This window comes from Littorina saxatilis, linkage group LG6, assembly GCF_037325665.1.
Source record: "Littorina saxatilis isolate snail1 linkage group LG6, US_GU_Lsax_2.0, whole genome shotgun sequence".
Classification (NCBI taxonomy): Eukaryota; Metazoa; Mollusca; class Gastropoda; order Littorinimorpha; family Littorinidae; genus Littorina; species Littorina saxatilis.
In genome coordinates this window covers 12,552,542-12,573,438 of record NC_090250.1, presented here as the reverse complement: position 1 = coordinate 12,573,438, position 20,897 = coordinate 12,552,542, and the positions used below count along the sequence as shown (strand labels likewise).

General features: G+C 41.1%; 1 protein-coding gene across 1 annotated transcript; it reads left to right on the top strand.

The window, feature by feature from the left end:
• Positions 1 to 13: 13 nt before the first annotated feature.
• Positions 14 to 20,698, top strand: LOC138968533 (probable cysteine--tRNA ligase, mitochondrial). The gene is made up of 13 exons (XM_070341109.1): positions 14 to 605; positions 2,490 to 2,658; positions 3,067 to 3,244; positions 4,049 to 4,126; positions 4,439 to 4,568; positions 5,555 to 5,688; positions 6,474 to 6,608; positions 7,410 to 7,548; positions 7,984 to 8,107; positions 15,862 to 15,960; positions 17,942 to 18,059; positions 18,886 to 19,007; positions 20,378 to 20,698. The coding sequence occupies exons 1-13, from the start codon at positions 298 to 300 to the stop codon at positions 20,450 to 20,452; spliced, it is 1,809 nt and encodes a 602-aa protein (XP_070197210.1). The 5' UTR covers positions 14 to 297; the 3' UTR covers positions 20,453 to 20,698.
• The last annotated feature ends 199 nt before the right edge of the window (positions 20,699 to 20,897 follow it).

The window sequence follows — 20,897 nt, the reverse complement described above, 5'->3', positions numbered from 1 at the left end:
CGGTTCAGTGACCTGAACGAAACTGGCGTGAGGTGACGAGCGCATTTCGCAGACTTGTTTGTTTATGTACATTGGAGAACCATGTGTGCTGAGGATGATCAGTTGAAGACAAACAAACTTTCTGACAAAACTACCGATGACAAGGAGTTCTTTTATGTATTAGAAGGGCACCGGTCTTCGACCAAAGCACACTGACAGTGCGAGGCATTGAAGTGGAAATTCTCAATGACATACTGCTTGTGAAAGACGTGTTTTCAATCTAAAGTCGTTCAACCGTCCTTCGTCTGCGGCAGCATCATGAAAATTATAAGCCACTTTCGCAGAGCAGCAAACGTCGGGGTGAATGCGGTTATCTGTTCAAGGAGTCTCATTCGAACTCAAAATTTGGTGTCTACATCTCAAAGCAAAAGTAGACACTGGTGTTGTGTTAATCCCTTTCCGCTGTGTGCTACAGCATTCCAGTGTAGGACGCATGCTACATGTACGATCGGTGGGAATAGCCAGTGGGAGAAACCAGAAGGATATGACACTGGCATTATGGTCTGGCATCCAATGGTTAAGAAGAAAGTACCCCTCATTCTCAACGAAAAGAAAATTGCAAAATGGTATGAAGCGTAAGGATCAGGGCTTGTGTGCATGAGATAAGTTTAAAATCTTGCTTAAATAGCTTGCCTTGTCTCCATGGTTTGCTTAGTTATGCAATTAAGCAGGCATGCATGAGCTGCCTCAAATGCCAAAACGTATATGCTGACAGGCGGCAGGTGGAAGATGTTTTTTTATTAATTAACTAGCATTTTGGGCCCGGCTTCGCCCAGGAGTTTCTCACTTCGACTCTATATAAGAATGAGACAGTGTAAAAGTATTACCATCAACACACTCTGTTAGCTATAAAATAACTTTGATTTGAGTTATCTCCCTTACTTATAGGAACGTTCTGGACACTGGAGAAGCAGGTCTAACTTTGATTTGTTATATTCTGTAAAGACTGATCAGGCCTGCCTACAAGAGAAGAGTTACCTCCCTTAAATGTATAACAACGTGAGTGTTACCTCCCTTTGCTTCTAGACATTTCCTGAACTATCCGGTTGATTTTCTCTTCTTCATTGTTTCTCCTCATAGGAGCAATAGAAAGTCTGTAATATGACTGACATTATGTGCTTACTACATGTGAACACCAGGCACTGAACTGGCCATGCACTATATAGGCTGTATTCAATAAATGGGTGGTCCATAATCTAAGAAAGGAAACAATAAATCAAGAAACTAAAACCCAGGTGCACATCTGCGGCACCTAGGGAGTGTGCATGCACAACATCTTGTTCCTGCCTCTTGCCATCTCAGAGGTATGGCGACCACAGACAGACAGACACACACACACACACATACAGACAGACAGACACTCTCTTTTATTTATATGTATAGAAAAAAAGTCAAAGCACCCTTTATATGGTGTTTAAGAAGAAAAGTTGTTCAGGACGCTTATTACTATCTTCTGTCAGAATGACTTACTTACACAGCTTTTGCGGTTTGAGACCTGTACAGGAAAATGTTAACAGATCAAGGGGAACAAACGACATATTGATTAGCACCATACAATATAGTCAAAGTCTGTCAGCTATTTTTGCCCCCCCCCCCCCCCCCCAAATCATCTTGGAAATAAAAAATGGATGACTAACTTCATGATCTTTGCTAAGATCGACTTTAACTTTAAGTCTGTTGGTAAGCAGAGTTATTTGTTTGTTTGTTTGTTTGCTTAACGCCCAGCCGACCACGAAGGGCCATATCAGGGCGGTAAGCAGAGTTATGAAGTTAAGCATTCAAAACACCATGCTCAACAAACATAAGAGTATTATCACTGCTTACGCATTCTGGTTTTTATGCTCTTTGCACCAAGTCCAAGATCTTAACTTTAAGTTCATTTTCAGATATCTTTAATCCCCTCAAGCATGCCACCCCCAAGGCAGAAATACACATGAGTAAGAGAACCAAAGTTCAGTAGTAATTTTGAGTTTTGTTAATTTTTTTATTTTTATATAAAATATATTTATGAGACATTTCTGTTTTGACAAGATAAAGATAAAACAAAATTGAGCATGCTATATCCGACAGACCTTAAAATCCATATCTGCAAAATGTTGCCTGTCTCTACAACAACTTTGAGTAAAATGTTTTAGAAGGCAAACCAACAAATGTGTCTTATTCAACAATATGAGATATGGACATGGATCCACTGTAAGGTGTACAGTATATGTATGTGACAATAATGTGTGTAGGGGGAGGGGGGAGGAGGGGCATGCTATGCTGATAAGTGTTGACAACATGTGTATGTGTGTTGGACATAATACACCAGACACCAAACCAGAAACCAGCAGTGGTTGATTGGTTTTCTGTTTCATGGTTGTCTCATGCTCAAAGTAAAATTTGGAAGATTTTGCCAAAATTTCTGTTGTAGAAATATCTGTTGTTCGAAACAATGAACTGTTTTACAGGTATATGTGTGGTCCCACAGTGTACGACAGTGCCCACATAGGCCACGCCAGTTCTTATGTTCGATTTGATATCATTCGTCGCATCATGGGCAGCGTGTTTGATGTCGACGCTATGTTGGTGATGGGTATCACAGATATTGATGACAAGATCATCAGGCGCGTGAAAGAAGTAAGTATTGATATAGCTTTATTTCTTGTTTCATCTTCTACTGAAACGTTTTTTTGTGAATTATAGGAAAATAGATAGAACAGACTAATATCGTCAGGGAAGAGAGATCATGCTCTTTGTCTTATTCTGAGGTGTTATGGGTGTATCGTAACAGGCAGTTTAAAGCCAAAGGTTGAGAATTTTGTTAAAGTGTACAGAATATTTGTTTAACGTTATGCCGTTGATCCTCTCCACAATCAGAAAATACAGAAAATGATGTACATAGTAACTAGAAAATATTCCTGCATTATTTTATTGATTTAATTGTTCATCTCTTTTTAAATTTGCTCTGTGTGTGTGACTCTGTGTGTGTGTGTGCCTGTGTGTGTGTGTGACTCCATGTGTTTGTGTGACAATCTTTATCCACAGACGGGAGCCACAATCTCCCAGCTGACCAGAACGTACGAGGTGGAGTTCTTTCAGGACATGACGGCACTCAACGTCTCCGCTCCCACTGCACTGACCCGCGTGACGGACCATGTTGATGACATCATCATCTTTGTCCAGCGCATCATTGACAACGGCCTGGCGTATGCCACCGAGGATGGTGAGGTGGTTGTTCATCTGAGGAGAATAAAGCAACTCTGAGTTGAATTGTGATTGTGCAAGTACTTTTATATTCAGTCAATTCTAGACTGAATATATAAATATACTTGCCTAATTGCAGGTATGTGTTCATCAAAATTCTGTCTGAAATTGAAATTGCAAAACAAAAAACCAAAAAAAAGCACAAAATTTGTTTTATTTTATTGTTTTCTGAATCCAAAAATAAATAGATATGCTTTATTCGATATGAAAATGTACACCAAATGATAGGAAATCTGTTTTATGTGAATTCGGTTTATTTCTTGCATACTTTTTATGGGATTCAGCCAGTTTTCTCTAGCCTTTATTTCCTCAGAGCGCCAAATACCGCCCATTCGAGCTCCCAAATGCAGATCCCTGAAACACCCGCTACACACAATGATACCCATGACACATATCTGTTTCCATTTCTGCTGGCTTCCTGTGATGTTTGAGCATAAATTTATAATTTCAGAAAACTTGCAGTAGTTACTTTGCTTCAATTTTTTTTAGGTTTGAAATTGGAGTTACTTTCTATGCCATGGATGGTTGTAAATGTCTAGGCTCAGATTGATCTTTCTTTCTTTCTTTATTTGGTGTTTAACGTCGTTTTCAACCGTTCAAGGTTATATCGCGACGGTCAGATTGATCTAGGGCGTTCAGTTTGACTGAATGTTTTGATATCACTTAATTTTAGCATCTTGCTTTCAGATTAAGGTGATCACTGTGATGATGAATAATGGTTATGGTAGTATTGCATAATGCTTGGTCTTGTTTGTGTTTGCAGGCAGTGTTTATTTTGATGTTCTGAAATATGGGAAGTACGGTCAGATGCGGCAAGTCTTGTATGACTCGGAAAAACTGAGTGAGTGTGAGCTTCTGCAGTCCTGTTGGTAGGTCACAGTAACCAACTTAATTTAGTTCTTAATAAATAGATTTGTTTGATCTGCACTACAGAACAATGTTTTTAAAGTTATGCATGTTCAAATATGGAGAAATAATGAGGTTTGTGTGTGTGTGTGTGTGTGTGTGTGTGTGTGTGTGTGTGTGTGTGTGTGTGTGTGTGTGTGTGTGTGTGTGTGTGCACACACTCACATATGAACACATATTTAAAATATGAATTAAAGGAAGAAGAACGATGTCCCATATTGAGTTTGATCTGTTTGTGTGCTGACAGGTGACAAGTACAAAAGGAACGCTCCAGACTTCGCCCTGTGGAAAGGCTCTAAGCCCGACGAGCCCTCGTGGCCGGCACCGTGGGGCAACGGGAGACCGGGCTGGCACATCGAGTGTTCTGCCATGGCAAGGTGGGACCCCTACTTTTGTGTCTTGAAGGCAGAGTCACTGATAGCAGTCAGAGGCACAGGTGTTGTGCCTTAATCCCTGTAGATGTACGTCATCCATGATGATTTATACTTACGGCATGTGTTTGTAAAACAGAGTCGTTGATGGAAGCCAGAGGCACCATTGTGACGTCATCCATGATAGGTTTATAATGCCTTAGACATGCTTTGTGTTAGAAGTCTCTCTTTTTACTCATTTTTATTGATTGTTCTTTGTAGCTGTACATTAGGACTAAGAATTTATCTGACTTTGTGAGACAGAGTCATTGATGGAAGCCAGACACCGTTGTGCCGTAATCCCTAGCTGTCATCTATGATAAGGTTTATTATGCCTTAGACGTGCTTTCTGTAAGAGGTCTCTGGTTGTACTGATTTTACCTGGGAACAGACTACTTCCAATTCAGTAGAGGGGCGACTATCCTCAAACCGGCGGGTCCCCAGGTGGCGGATAGGGGAACGGCCCCCAGATATGGGGGCCAGTGCGAATATAGAATAAGCAGTCCCGGACCAACTAGCGGTGTCTCTACCAGGACGGGGTGGGTTGGCAGATGGCACTGACTACCCTATAAATGCCCTACGTGTCCGATGACGGTTACACCATGCGGGTAAGAGCCGCATTAAAAGCTCTAGCCCCGGGGTAGGACCCCCGGTAAGAAATCCCCCATGTGTTCCCAGGGTTAGGTTTTTGAGCCAGGAACTAAGGGCGGGGTAACCCCGAAAGAAACCTAAGGGCTGAAGTCAGAGGATCTGGGCCAACAGGCGCACCTTAACCAACCACAGATCCACGCAAAAACGCAAAATGAAATGTCGACAGTCCGAAATGCACGCGATGGTGCTCGCCCTGTGAAAAAAAAAAGAAGAAGTACTGATTTTACTGATTGTTCTTTATAGCTGTAAATTAGAACCAAGAATATATGTGACTTTGTGCTGTGTTTTGCTTCTGTTTACAGTGCTGTGTTTGGGCCTAACCTGGATATCCACACAGGGGGAGTGGACCTGATGTTTCCCCATCATGAAAATGAGATTGCACAGTCCCAGGCTCACTTTTCCTGCGATCAGTGGTCCAATTACTGGTTCCACACAGGTGAGAGAGAAGAGATTCAGAGGACTGTTCATAGGCGGTTTGTTTGTATTAGGCCACCATCCCATCCCAACACCATTTAGTCAAGGCATCAGTCATTGAACACTTGTACATTAAATTTTGCAATGACCAATGGGCTGGAAGTTGGTCAAACAAAGTAATAAAAACAAAAATATTTTTTGGCGATGAACGTCCCTTGTTCATTTCAATGATTGTTATTCTCGAAGGTGGTAGGAGACGTGTTCTGCATAACTCTCACTTACTCTATTACACATGTTGTAGGCATTTAGAGCGCTTGCTTCCCTTTGTTATTCGGATCAAACAAAGCAATGACTTTTTGATGTACCAGAGCAATTGGTCAACCCGTTAAATTTAAAATCACCCACTGAATTTGAAGGGGATTGGTCAAATGACTCCTTTTGTGGTGGTTCCTTGTGACAAGGAAGTTATGGAAAGGTGGGCATACTGAAATTGGACCTGTTCATCTGGTCCTCAGCTTTGTGTCCTCCCTCTGTTTCTTTCTTCTTTTGTTAGCTTAAATCCCTGTCTACTCGCTAAGCCACCCCCACCTTACAAAAAGTCATGCAAAAAAGGTAATAAGTATTTTCGGTTTGGATGTTTATGTACTGTGGTTGAATTGTTGAACTGGTTTTGTTTGTTTGTCATATTTAAAAAAAAAATTTTAAGACTGAGTGTGAGCATTTGCTGTGTGTTGTGCTATGAATGTTGCCTGGTGCGCTGTGTTTTGTGCTATTAATGTTGCCTGGTACGGCCTGTGTGTATCACAGGTCACCTGTTCCTGAAGGAGGACACAGAGAAGATGTCTAAGTCCCTGAAGAACACTGTGTCCGTCAACCAGCTGCTGGATGACTACACGCCAAACCAGTTCCGCATGTTATGTCTCCTCACACACTACAGGAACTGTGAGTAGTGCAGTAGCATGGCCACCATTTTGTTCTAGAACCTTACATCTCCAGCTATACAACAATGACTATATGTTTGCAAAACCTCATGGATGTCAGATATGCCCATTCTTCGATCACTGCTCACTGTTTGCCAACTGTTGGGCGGGGATATAGCTCAGTTGGTAGCGCGCTGGATTTGTATTCAGTTGGCCGCTGTCAGCGTGAGTTCGATCCCAGGTTCGGCGGAAATTTATTTCACAGAGTCAACTTTGTGTGCAGACTCTCTTCGGTGTCCGAACCTCCCCCCGTGTACACTACATTGGGTGTGCACGTTAAAGATCCCACGATTGACAAAAGGGTCTTTCCTGGCAAAATTGCTTAGGCACAGTTAATAATTGTCTACCTATACCCGTGTGACTTGGAATGATAGGCCGTGAAAGGTAAATATGCGCCGAAATGGCTGCAATCTACTGGCCGTATAAAATTTCATCTCACACGGCATCACTGCAGAGCGCCTAGAACTGTACCCACGGAATATGCGCGATATAAGACTCATTGATTGATTGATTGAACTCTTGTTTCATTTTTAAGTTAGCTGCCACATCATTTTGCAGTATTTTCTGATTTTGATTTTTGTTGGTGTGCTTTGTGTGTGTGTAGATTTGCAATGTGTGCTTTCTTTATTCTTAATGCTTTTGTGTTTATTTTTGTTAAATCACAACAAAAACTGACAATATTATTGTAAACTTCATTTGAGGGTGAGTGAAGATGTGATATTAGTATTGCGGTATGTCAGTAGACTCTCTTTGCTTTGCACAGCTATTGAGTTCAGCAAGGAAACAATGGAGAAGGCTGTGGTTGTTATGACGCAACTCAACAGTTTGGTGACACAATGTGATGCATACGTTCAGGGTCGCTTCGACTGTCCACACATCTCACAGTCTGAGCTCTATGCCAGGTAAGAGACACAGTGTTTTGTTCCTTCTGATGGGTGCAATGGCGTAGTGGATAAGACGCCGGGCTCCCATGTTTGAATTCCGGCCGTGTCTGGGGTTCAGAGTGGAGGTTTTTCCGATTTCCCAGGTCAACTTACGTGCAGACCTGCTAGTGCCTTATCCCCCTTTGTGTGTACACGCAAGCACAAGACCAAGAAACGATCATGTAATCCATGTCAGAGTTTGGTTGGTTATAGAATACGAAAATACTAAGTATGCATCCCCAGAAATGGCGTATGGCTGCATTAATGGTGGGGTAAAAACAGTCATACACGTAAAAACCCACTCGTGAATTAAAGATGAGTGTATGTGGGAGTTTCAACTCATGAACAAAGAAGAATTATGTTTCCTTTGGGAAGTCTTTTCTTTATGATTAATTCCTATGTTTTGTGACCTAGAATCCACCAAGCAAGGGAGAGTGCAGAGAAGGCTTTTGCTGATGATTTCAACACTCCGAGAGCCATGGAGGCAGTGATTGGACTGATGAAATATGTCAACCAGCTCCTTGCACAGAAAACAGAGGTGTGCATAAACTGTATCTAGTTTCAAACCTCAATTGCACCATGCTGGTGGGAATTCATTTGTATTGTGTGTATACTGTGTTAGTGACGAGTGTGTGCTGTTTTTGTTGTGCTTGTGATGAGTGTGTGATGTTAACGTTGTGGCAGCCAGTGATGAGTGTTTATTGTTCCTGTTGTGGCAGTGATGAGTGTTTATTGTTCCTGTTGTGGCAGTGATGAGTGTTTATTGTTCCTGTTGTGGCAGTGATGATAGTCCGTGATCTGAACGAAAAAGTGTTATCAAAAAGAATCCTCTTTAATTTTGTTGTTTTTAGTTAGTTTAACATTCCATGTGTTAATTTTAGTGATTGAAATGGTAGCTTTCATATGCAAATCTGTCATATAATGATGTCATGTTGGTGACTGGTTATGTCTTAAAAGATGGGGGTATGGTTTTTAAAACTGGAATAACTCTGTTATCTTTGCAATTACAATTTTAATTTAAAGTTGTTTTTGACGAACGCACAAATACCGGTAAACAAAGAAGAAGCAACATCATGCCACGTAATCCTTATAAATGACGTCACAGTCTTGACGTCAATAAAAATCAATGTAGACATTCTAAAACTGGTGAACAAGTTTGTCCTACAATCGTGTTTAATCGCAAATACGTTAGTTTTTCATACTCACATATAATTTGATGTATGCTGATTACGAACAAACAAAGATATTGCCTAAATCTTACAACCTTGGATGCTGACACTCTTAATAACTATCATTAACTTGGTCAAAAAATGATTGCAACCGATTTCGCTCCCAAATTAAATACTTGATTCCCGTGTCATTTCATCCAAATTGTATATGCCTTTGAAGGCCGTTTACTTGACTATCTGGATCACCTTTCGGATTACAGTTTTGTTTGCAGGTATCACGTGACCGCCGCTTAATTAAGGGTACACTCAAAATCGACTGGACAAAAACGGAAGGGCCCAATTAAAAATCAAAGTAAAATCACAATAGACAAACCTTTTAAACATTTACATACAAGAAGAAAGCTCAATCAATTTTCTACCCAGAAAATGGTGTTTTTTTTTATAGCTAGCTTGCATATTACGTGTGCTAGGCTATTCCCACTGATGCAAGTGTCGATCGCACGAGCGGTCACAAACGGGAGTCATTATATTTTAGGGATATTGTTACAAAAAGCGCTGTAGTTCAGCAATGACTCGGGCGATTGCTTTGAAACTTTCAGAATATGTTAACAACATACTAGACGTACTTCGGGCAAAAGTTGGGATCGTTACACGTATTGATATGACGCAATGTTTCGAAACATGTTTTTAAACTCGTCATTGGATTGTTCACTTGCGTCCAAAACAATCATGACTTCACATGTCTTTATAGACAAATGATTGATACTAACACTGGAGAAGAGTTACATGCGTATAAGCACTGATGCACATTTTTAGGCATGTAAAGACGCTTGATGTTTTAAGGACGATATAGGTGCCACCGCGATGACCAGCCAAGCGTGACTGCACATGTTTTTAGAGGCACACAGCGATAATATAACTGGTACTCGTATCAGCGCGAAACAGCGTGAACGTTCCATTTTGTTCTCATGTGTTTGCACAACTAGCAAATTCACTCCAGTGGTTACACGCAAATGAAACTTTGACAGTATCTGTATCAATCATTTATCGTATTCAAAGTCATATTATGTTTGGATACAGGGAACAATCCAAATCCAATGACGAGTTTAAAACCTTTTTCCGTAACATTGTGTTACATCTGAACAAATACGTGCAAAGATCCCACATTTTGCTTGAAGTACGTCTCTAGTATGTTGGTATAATATTCTGAAAGTTTAAAAGCAATCCACCAAGTCATTGTTGAAATACAGCGCTTTTTGTCACAATATCTCTAAAAATGACGAAAAACTCCCTTTGTTGACCGCTATTGCGATAGACACCTGCATCATTAAGAATAGCATATCACACGTAATACGCAAGCTAGCTAAACAAAACAACCTTTTCTGGATAGATAATTGATTTGGCTTTCTTCTCGTATATAAACAAGTTGCACAGGTTTGCTTATTGTGATTTTACTTTGATTTTTAATTGGGCGCTTCTGTTTTTGTTCAGTTGATTTTGAGGGTACCCTTATTTGACCGGCGGTCACGTGATTCCTTTAAACCAAAAGGCGATCCAGATACATGTAGTCAAGTAAACGTTCTGTACTTGCATATAAAGTTTGCATGAAATGACAAGAAAATTAATGCCTTCATTTGGGTTCAAAATCTGTTGCAATAATTGTCTGGCCAAGTTTATTCAAAAGAAAAGGGGAGAATGCATCAACGATGAACCCATTTCCATTTCGCTCTGAAATTTTAGTGTTTTTTTCTCACCACATTTCTATTACGGTTTTAGGCAGAGTGCATAAGAAGCACTGAAATCTAAGAGAAAATGATTTTTATTGACATTGGATCACTAACCCGCGAGTCAGTCAACCAAAATGGGAGACGATTATTTCGCGACCAGACTAGCGGAATGCACTTGATGTTCTCGCGGGAGGGACTTTAGCAGAGGGCATTTACCATTCACAAAACTTGTCAATCCTTTACTCTCAGATATACTGAGAGTGTTCCAAACCAGAGAACTCGATATATACATTTATGCACACAACGAGCTGTTTTCATTTGAAAGCCTTAAAAGCCTCTCTTGCAAAAACGCCGTTTTCTCGCCAATCAGGTTACAAAATTGGCGTCTGTCATTTGTTTCTCCATTTTTCCCCATGTTCATTACTTTATTGTCCTATCGCTCGAAATTGATGAACTCGTCATTTTCTAGCGGTTTTCCATAATTTGCATGAAAATTAAATACAATTTGAATTACAAAAATGGGAGTGAAAGGAAATAGGTATATGCGCCACCCTGTAAGTTCTGCCATGTAGTATCTTAACATCATTTAAATCATTCGGAACAATAAGCGAGTGTCATTTTCCCTATAAAATCTGTGGTATTGTTTATAACAATGCATTGTGATGAGGCGATGACAACTGCCAAATCGACAACACACTTAAAGAGAAAGAAAAACACATGCACAAGCCCTTCTTTGTTTGTCAGCAAAAATGTATAATACGTTTCCCCATTTCCTTCATAATTTTACAACGTTAAGAATTAGGAATTATAAGGGAAAAGTGAGGGATGTGTGGAAGGGGAGGGTCGAGCCGGTAGGGTTTTTGTTCATGAGATCATCGGTTGCTTATTGCAATTAGGCCAATACTGTCTAGTTTCTTTATCAGTTCGCTTGCTTGGCAATGCTAAACAGGTGAAATGTACATAGAATGTATTCTGATTATTGTACATCGAAGTAAACATGTGGCACGAGAGCAAAATTCATCATACAGCAAATTAAGAATGATAGATATAACAAGACAGTTACTTTTGTTTCAAATCCGTTTCACGACAACGACGTTTCTGTTGAGAAACAATTTGTACAATTCTGAGTCAAAATTAAGTAGAAGTGCAATGCCTTTGACGTAGTTGTCAACAACCCCAGGCACTGCGTACCCTCTGCGAAGGTTAAATCGGTCATCCTTCACACACACACACGCACGCACGCACGCACGCACGCACGCACGCACGCATGCACGCACGCATGCATGCACACACACACACACACACACACACACACACACACACACACACACACACACACACACACACACACACACACACACACACACACACACACACACACACGAGACAGGACAAAACAACGGCTTAAGGGCAGACATGGCACGGAAATAAAGTTTTGTTTCAAGGTTCTTGATTAGAGTGTTCTTTGTCCTTAAAAGAGATATTTGTACGACTTATTGGTCAAAATGGAAGTTTGTTGTGACTTTTTTTGATAAAACATGTAGTTTTGGGGACCGACCCATCTTCCAGAAAAAGAAAAAGAAAACTTTGCAGAATGTTGTTTTTTTATTCTAAAAAGGTCCCTAGATGCAAGATCAGAGCAACGTTTTCAATTGTATGAGCAGATTTGAGTTTTTGGTAGATATCGAAAGCATAAAATAAATTTCAGAAAAAAAGGCAAGTTTTTGTACTTTGATAGAATTTCTAAAGTCATTCCTTGGTAATTATTAAAATGTCTCTCTTTGACTGCACAAAAACACTATTTCTGGTGAAAATACAAAATAGAGCAAGAAGATTGGACAGTTAGTCTAAAAGATGAATATGTCCCAATGACGGCACTGATGCTCAAAAATGATTCTGAGAAAACATTGGCAAGATTTTTCAAAATGGTGTTGAACATTAATGACATATTTTGAAAATAATCATTATATTGCAAGAAAGACAAAACAACAAAATTATATTGCACAATGGTGTTCAAAGCACCCAATAATGCTGAGAACCCAAAACACGTTTTTGAAGCAAAATTCTGTCCCATCTCTGGCCTTAAATAGCAAAGGAATCAGAAGAATCTAAAGCACATGCAACAAGTTGACCATGATTACAAAAATAAAAAGAATTTGTCTTTTTCTAAACACTTCAAACACAAATTTGTTGTGAAAAAAAGGTTTTTATTGAAATTCCAAACTTTGGGCATGTAATTTTAACCAAATTGTTGCTTTAAAGAGGTGGCGATTCTGTGAAAACGCTTTGGTCAGACTTTCAAAAATCTTTATACTTTTAGTCACAACTCATGTATAAACGTTTGACAGCACAAGATTCCTTTATCAGGGTTTTGTAGGGACTTCAATAAAACTGAAGAAAAAGAAACATGTAGATTTCCTTTTTTTCATTACATGCCGCAATTATTACGTCATTTGCAGAATGACGTCACGGCATTGACTTTATTATTTGCGATGAGTCAACACTTTAAACATATGCCGTTAGTTTTGCTTCAGACTTTGTACACCAAAAATGCATTATGAGCAGAATTATGTGTCTTTTAGTAAGTAACCCCCTTTTTCTAAGTCGAGCATTTTTGCAGGCAGTGACCCCCTTTGGGGACACAATCTGTTATGAAAGCTACCATTAAAAGTTCTTTTAAAGCATTTTTAGAATAGCAGAGATACAATACTTCACAAAGCAGCTTAGCATATGGAGGATTCCCAAATGATAACAATTTACCTATTTATGCCACTTAGATCACGGACTATGAGTGTTTATTGTTTCTGTTGTTGCAGTGATGAGTGTTTATTGTTGTGGCAGTGGTGAGTGTTTATTGTTTCTGTTGTTGCAGTGATGAGTGTTTATTGTTGTGGCAGTGGTGAGTGTTTATTTTTCCTGTTGTGGCAGTGATGAGTGTTTATTGTTGTGGCAGTGGTGAGTGTTTATTTTTCCTGTTGTGGCAGTGATGAGTGTTTATTGTTGTGGCAGTGGTGAGTGTTTATTTTTCCTGTTGTGGCAGTGATGAGTGTTTATTGTTGTGGCAGTGGTGAGTGTTTATTTTTCCTGTTGTGGCAGTGATGAGTGTTTATTGTTCATGTTGTGGCAGTGATGAGTGTTTATTGTTGTGGCAGTGGTGAGTGTTTATTTTTCCTGTTGTGGCAGTGATGAGTGTTTATTGTTCATGTTGTGGCAGTGATGAGTGTTTATTGTTCATGTTGTGGCAGTGATGAGTGTTTATTGTTCATGTTGTGGCAGTGATGAGTGTTTATTGTTCCTGTTGTGGCAGTGATGAGTGTTTATTGTTCATATTGTGGCAGTGATGAGTGTTTATTGTTGTGGCAGTGGTGAGTGTTTATTGTTCCTGTTGTTGCAGTGATGAGTGTTTATTGTTCATATTGTGGCAGTGGTGAGTGTTTATTGTTCCTGTTGTGGCAGTGGTGAGTGTTTATTGTTCCTGTTGTGGCAGTGATGAGTGTTTATTGTTCCTGTTGTGGCAGTGATGAGTGTTTATTGTTCCTGTTGTGGCAGTGATGAGTGTTTATTGTTCATGTTGTTACAGTGATGAGTATTTAGGTTGCAGGGTAATTGCCCCCCGGACAATTGCCCCCAACAATTGCCCCCCTGGGACAATCCCCCCCCCCCCCCCCCCCCCCCCCCCCCCGACGACTGCCACCCGCCAAGGAGGGCAATTGCCCCGCAGACAACTGCCCCCCGATTCTTTTCTGAGCACTCTTCGTGCAAGGTTTTACAAAGTCAATCACTACACTAAGTGTGTGTCTTTGTATGTGTGTGTGTGTGTCTCTTTGTATGTGGGTGTGTGTCTTTGTGTCTGCGTCTGATTGAGCGTGTGTGTGTGTTTGTGTGCGCATGCATGTGTCTATGTGTGTATCTCATTGAATGTGTATGTGTGAGCGTGCGTGTGGTTGTGTGCGTGTTTGCTTGCGTGCGTAAATGCGTGCGTGCATGATTGTGTATCTGTGTCTGTTTGTAAGTCTTTCAGTTTGGCTATGTCTGTGTGTTTATGTTTGTGTATACATCTGTGGCTATAGGTGTGTCTGCGTGTGTGCGTAATAGTGAGTATTTGAGCATTGTGTCTATGTGTGTATCGATGTGCATGCGTGTGTGTGAGTGAATGAGAGTGTGTGTGTGTACATGTGTGAGTGTGTGTACGCATCTGTGTGAGTGTGCTTTGAAACCAGGAAGCATAATGGAGATGTAGAGATATTCAATTATAGACTTGAATTACCTATGTATACCTCGAAACAACAATAAAACACTTGATAACTCAGTAAACACTCAGAAGAGAATGAGGGGCAATTGTCCTAGGGACCCCCTGCGGGTTAGGGGGAAGAATTTACCCGATGCTCCCCAGCATGTCGTAAGAGGCGACTAACAGATTCTGTTTCTTCTTTTACCCATGTTAAGTGTTTCTTGTATAGAATATAGTCAATTTTTGTAAAGATTTTAGTCAAGCAGTATGTAAGAAATGTTAAGTTCTTTGTACTGGAAACTTGCATTCTCCCAGTAAGGTAATATATTGTACTACGTTGCAAGCCCCTGGAGCAAATTTTTTATAAGTGCTTTTGTGCTATTGTTCAAAATGCCCCCAGGGGTTATGGACTAATAAAAACTTGAACTTGAACTTGAACTTGTGAACAAGAAACAATTGACAAGTGGCTCTATCCCATCTCCCCCCTTTCCCCGTCGCGATATAACCTTCGTGGTTGAACACGACGTTAAACACCAAATAAAGAAAATTGTCCTTGGGGGCAATTGTTCTAGGGGGGACAGTTGTCGGGGGGGGGGGGGGGGACAATTGTCTGGGGGGCAATTAGCCTAGAACGTTGCAGTGATGAGTGTTTATTTTTCATCTTGTTGCAGTGATGAGTGTTTATTGTTCATGTTGTGGCAGTGATGAGTGTTTATTGTTCATGTTGTGGCAGTGATGAGTGTTTGTTCTTTTGTGGCAGTGATGAGTGTTGTTTGGTCATGTTGTGGCAGTGATGAGTGTTTATAGTTCATGTTGTGGCAGTGATGAGTGTTTATAGTTCATGTTGTGGCAGTGATGAGTGTTGTTTGTTCATGTTGTGGCAGTGATGAGTGTTGTTTGTTCATGTTGTGGCAGTGATGAGTGTTTATTGTTCATGTTGTGGCAGTGATGAGTGTTTATTGTTCATGTTGTGGCAGTGATGAGTGTTGTTTGTTCATGTTGTGGCAGTGATGAGTGTTGTTTGTTTATGTTGTGGCAATGACAAGTGTATGATGTTTACGTTGTGGTTGTCATGCATTTGGGATGTTAATGCTGTGCTGGTGATGGCTGAGTAATGTTTATGCTGTGGCAGTAATGATTTTTTGTTTTGTTCATGTGGCTGCAGTCATCTGGAGGGCCCCGCATCCCTGCGGCAGTGGGAGCTGCCACTGTGTACATCAGACGGGTTTTAAAACAGCTGGGTCTTGACCTAGGCCGCAAAAAGGTATTTTTACTGATAGTCATTTCTGCCACATACTTACCCAAAATACATCCCTATAGGTCTTAGTTTCCAGTTTCTCCAGTTTCTGTTAAAAGAGATTGGAAGTCACTGCGGATCCAGACTTGGTTAATTGCCCAGTTCGTGCCAGGCTTTTACCTGGCTCGTACTCAGCCGGTCAGGTCTAGCTCACAGAAGCTCTTATTCATCTCGCTCAACACAGCAAGAGAAAAAGACATCTCTAAGGTAACGTTGGCCCGGTGGGTGTCTTCCCTCATCAGACAAGTTTATGGGTGGAGCCACTTGAACAAAGGGGGGCGGGGGGGCGCAGCCTGCCTTTCCCCTGGACTCGGCCCGAACCCATGAGACAAGGCGACAGATGACAACAATACAAGGTCGATGCGGTAAGCCATGCCTCATCAGTGTCCCGCGTGCATGCCAGGGAGCGAAGCGAGTAGTGGGCGGAAAGCACCATTGCACATGCGCGCCCCATCACATGACCGACCGAGTTCGACTGACACGACCCAAGAGGTACCGAATACCGTCACACCATCAAACATACATTACAAAAAATTCTTCCACTAACTAAGTAATAAAAACATGAATAAAATAGGTAGTGAAAACAAGGAAATACTAGCTGAATACCCTTAAACAGAACATGTTATCAACAATACTGAAAACAGCCCTAGATGTTTATATACATTATCACATTATCACTAAAACAACAAATACACTACATGTTGCCTACTGATGGACTGAGAAAAACAAATTCAGGGGTTGTATTTCTTGAAGAGGTGTGTTTTAAGTGCTCGTTTGAATGCTTGGGGTGACTGAGAGTGGCGGATGTGAAAGGGGAGAGAATTCCATTGTGTGGGTGCGCAGAAAGTAAAAGTGCGTTGTCCGTATGTTTTGGTTTTGGTGTGTGGAATGGTAAGGATGCAACAGTCAGAAGAGGCACGGAGTTGTCTTGCTGGAGAATAGACGATGAGGAGTTCAGAGAAGTAAGCAGGAGACAAGCCAGAAAAGAAGTTAAAGCAGAGGGTGGACAATTTGTAGTCAATGCAGGCTTGAATAGGTAACCAGTGCAGTGTGCGAAGAAGTGGTGTTGCGTGATCTTGTTTTCGTGCTTTGAGAATGAGGTGTGCTGCCGAGTTTTGGACTTTTTGTAGTTTATGTAGGAGGTACAGAGGACAGCCAGAGAGAAGAGAGTTGCAGTAGTCAAGTTTAGAAAGAACAAAGGCACAGACAAGAGTGTTAGTTGTTTGAGAGGAGAGTGTGTGGCGAATGGTGCTGATCTTACGAAGCTCAAAATAAGCTGCTCTACAGACTAAAGATATATGTTTGTTAAGGGTCATGTCAGATGAGAGGGTGAATCCAAGGTTTCTAGCTGATGGTGAGAAAAGAATGTCGGTGTTGCCTATTTGAACAGAAACAGGTTGGGGAGAGGGAAATGTAGTGTTCTTCTTTTTGCACAGTAAGACTTCAGTCATGAATGAGTATATTGGAGACCTTACTTCCTACTTTCCTGTCACATCCTTTCTCATTTGATAGAATTTTCTTGTGCAGCTATAAGGTAAACAGAAGATAATTGCTTTTCACTGAGTTGAACTTCAGTGTATTTCTTTCGAATACATCACCTCAATTTAACTAATAGGAGTTACCTTACTTACGAGTGCTAGACTGAGAAGCGTCGTATGTTACAAGTACTAGACTGTAAACAAGGTTGCTTACTCTAGATTTCCGTCAGTATACCATTTAGGGGAGTAGTCTCCCCTTGTCGGTAGTACCTCTCTGCGCATGTGCCAATGCCCATAATCCCCAGTTTCAATTTCTTGCTACGGGGAGCTAGACGTGTATTTAGACCTTTCCCGTCTAAGAAGACTTCCTTCACAGGGTGTTTTTTTCTGTGTGTGCGCAAGTTTGTGTGTGTGTGTGTTTGTGTGTGTCTGTCTATCTGTCTATTTACACTGTTCGTTCTGCTCTTTAGACAGAAGAAGACACTGATGCACAAAGACAGTTCCAGTTTGCTATGAATACCATGACCAGTTTTCGTTCCCGCGTCCGGAACTTAGCCCTAAGTTCAGATCATGTGGCGAACGTGCTTGGTAAGTTACCAGAATGAATGCCATCTGTCAGCCCGAGTGTTCCTTAGATTGTGCTGTTTTGTCTAGGAAATTAAAAAGACTACATGGATAAAAGTTAGTGTTTTTATGGGGTGTCCAGGCGGGGATGTAGCTCAGTCGGTAGCGCGCTGGATTTGTATCCAGTTGGCCGCTGTCAGCGTGAGTTCGTCCCCACGTTCGGCGAGAGATTTATTTCTCAGAGTCAACTTTGTGTGCAGACTCTCCTCGGTGTCCGAACACCCCCGTGTGTACACGCAAGCACAAGACCAAGTGCGCACGAAAAAGATCCTGTAATCCATGTCAGAGTTCGGTGGGTTATAGAAACACGAAAATACCCAGCATGCTTCCTCCGAAAGCGGCATATGGCTGCCTAAATGGCGGGGTAAAAACGGTCATACACGTAAAATTTCACTCGGGAGTTTCAGCCCACGAACGCAGAAGAAGAAGATGGGGTTTCCATTCTTTTCAAGTGTTAATTGTATGTCATTTGAAAATGATCAGCAAGTGGTATTTTTCTGCACCATGAGCTCCTCTTCACTGTGCAGATTTCAAAAGGATTGTGTGTGAACGTGTGTAATGCTTTCTAAGTTTCTTATTGCTTGGAAGTGACTTTTTTCTGATCCATGAATATCATGCTTCAGGGTAAGAGCGGATCAGGAGTCACCGTCATCAAAATTGACAAAACATAATTGTCTGTTATGATTTCTTGTCTGTAATAACTATGTACTTTTGCCTTGTGTGTGAGTGGTTATTGCAGACACGCTCAACATAAATGCATTATCTAAATCGTTGTATGATTATGTCACAGAAAAACATTGCCCAGTGCCAACAGAGAATGTGAACAGAATTCGCAAAGACATGTTCTCCCCTCTTCTGACTGCCTGTGATGATGTGCGGGAGGAACTTGCCTCAGCCAACATACAGATCAAGGTTTCTCTTCCTCACTTCTCTTTCTATATTGGACTTATTTTTGAAATTGATGCCCTTTCACGTAGTTTTTGTTCAGATTCCTAATCATATGTCTAACTTAAGCGCACTTACATTTTAAAAGAAAGTTGTCTAAATGCTGTATGGCAACTTTCACTTGCTGCGCACTTGTTTTGTTCTGTTGTTGTGTCTGCAAGAGGGTAAGAAAATGCGAATGTTTACTCCACATAAAGTAGTGTGTTTTTAAGCCGCCATTATATGGGGCTTACTGGATTCACTCTGTCTGTTTGTTTGTTTTGTTTGTTTGTTTGTTTGAGTAGGGCGAGCGGGTGAACGATGTCTTACAAACAAGTCGGGTAAGACTTGTATCTCTGGGTCAATTAAGCTCAAATTTCGTGAAATTGTAAGGGTTACACGGGTGTATGCAAAATATTACATTCCTAACGAAAGTCAAACGGAAGATATTGGCTAAAACGCTTTTACAAACCGAACCAAGGGACGAAACCCGCTGGCAGAAGCATAGGTTATGCGGGAATTCCCACACGTTTACTCCCCTTAGAATGTGTGTCGTTGGTTTTGTTCAATTTCATTTTACGTGCTCCGATATTTAAATGCTTAGTTGGGCGGTAAGAGTGGAGTTTGTTTTATTGGTGTGTGTTTTATTGGTGTGTGTGGTTCCGTGGTACGGACTCGTTTGCCAAATAATGTTTTGGTCTTATGTTATTTAAGCCGCCATTTACATATAAATGGGGCTTACTGGATTCACTCTGTCTGTTTGTTTGTTTGTTTGTTTGTTTATTTGTTTGAGTAGGGCGGGTGGTCGGTCGATGTCTTACAAACAAGTCGGGTAAGACTTGTATCTCTGGGTCAATCTCTCTCTCTCTCTTCCTCTCTTTCTCTCTCAGTACTCCCTCTCTCTTTCTCTCGCTCTCTCTCAGTATATGGTTTGAAACTGTTAAGCGTGACTTAAGGTCGCGGATCAGGTCACAGATCAACTGTTTGTGCAGAGACGGTATCCATGTCCTACCCCCGTGTCACCACGGACGGCTTTTTGCCCGTTAAGGTCAATGCTTGTTATATTAGCTTTTCCTTCTTGGATCCTTAAAACTAGTGCAGGCTGAATGGACGGACATTAAACAAGTATGACTTGATTGAAAACTTAGCTCTATGATTCCTAAATTATTACATGGCATGTGAAGAAATTCATATCCAAAAGTTGCTCCAGTGCAATCTTCAGATGCTGATCCCACACTGTTCAACAATGTGTGAGGTTGCACATACTGCACTTGTTGTGACCCAATCCCCTTTGACATGCATAGTGTGTGGAAGATGAATATGAGTTGGTATGAGCTTTGTGCATTGGTGATGTGCAGGACATCAAGAAACAGTCTACATGGAATGTGGAGGATCGCAAGAGAAGCACAACACTAACAGCCCAGTCATCGTGATCCACTGGTACTCTCCCCAAGTTACCTTAACAACAAACCAAAGATAGATGTACTATCCCCAGGTCATTGAGTGCGGCAGACAATGTCAGTGATCGACTCCTTGCAGTGCCAGTGAAAGTACAATTATTGTGGTGTGTGAGTTGAAAGCTTCCAGCATATCATTATTAATTGGCAAAGTTTGCTTCTCATAAAGTGACTTTCTAAGTGTTATTCTCAAGAAGAAAGGAGAGTGCTTTTGTTAATCGGGTGGGGGGGGGGGGGGGGGGGGTAAAGAATGTAGGGGAAAAGCTGAGTCAAGTGCAGAGATTCTCAGTGGTACATTGACATCATGTCATCACTCTTTTCTGTAAGCATGTAAGATGCAAAGGCCAGTCGTGAAATAAAGTTGTGTTTTTGAGTCACTTGAGAAAAAGTGACTCTATGTAATCGGTCAGTGTTAGTCTGT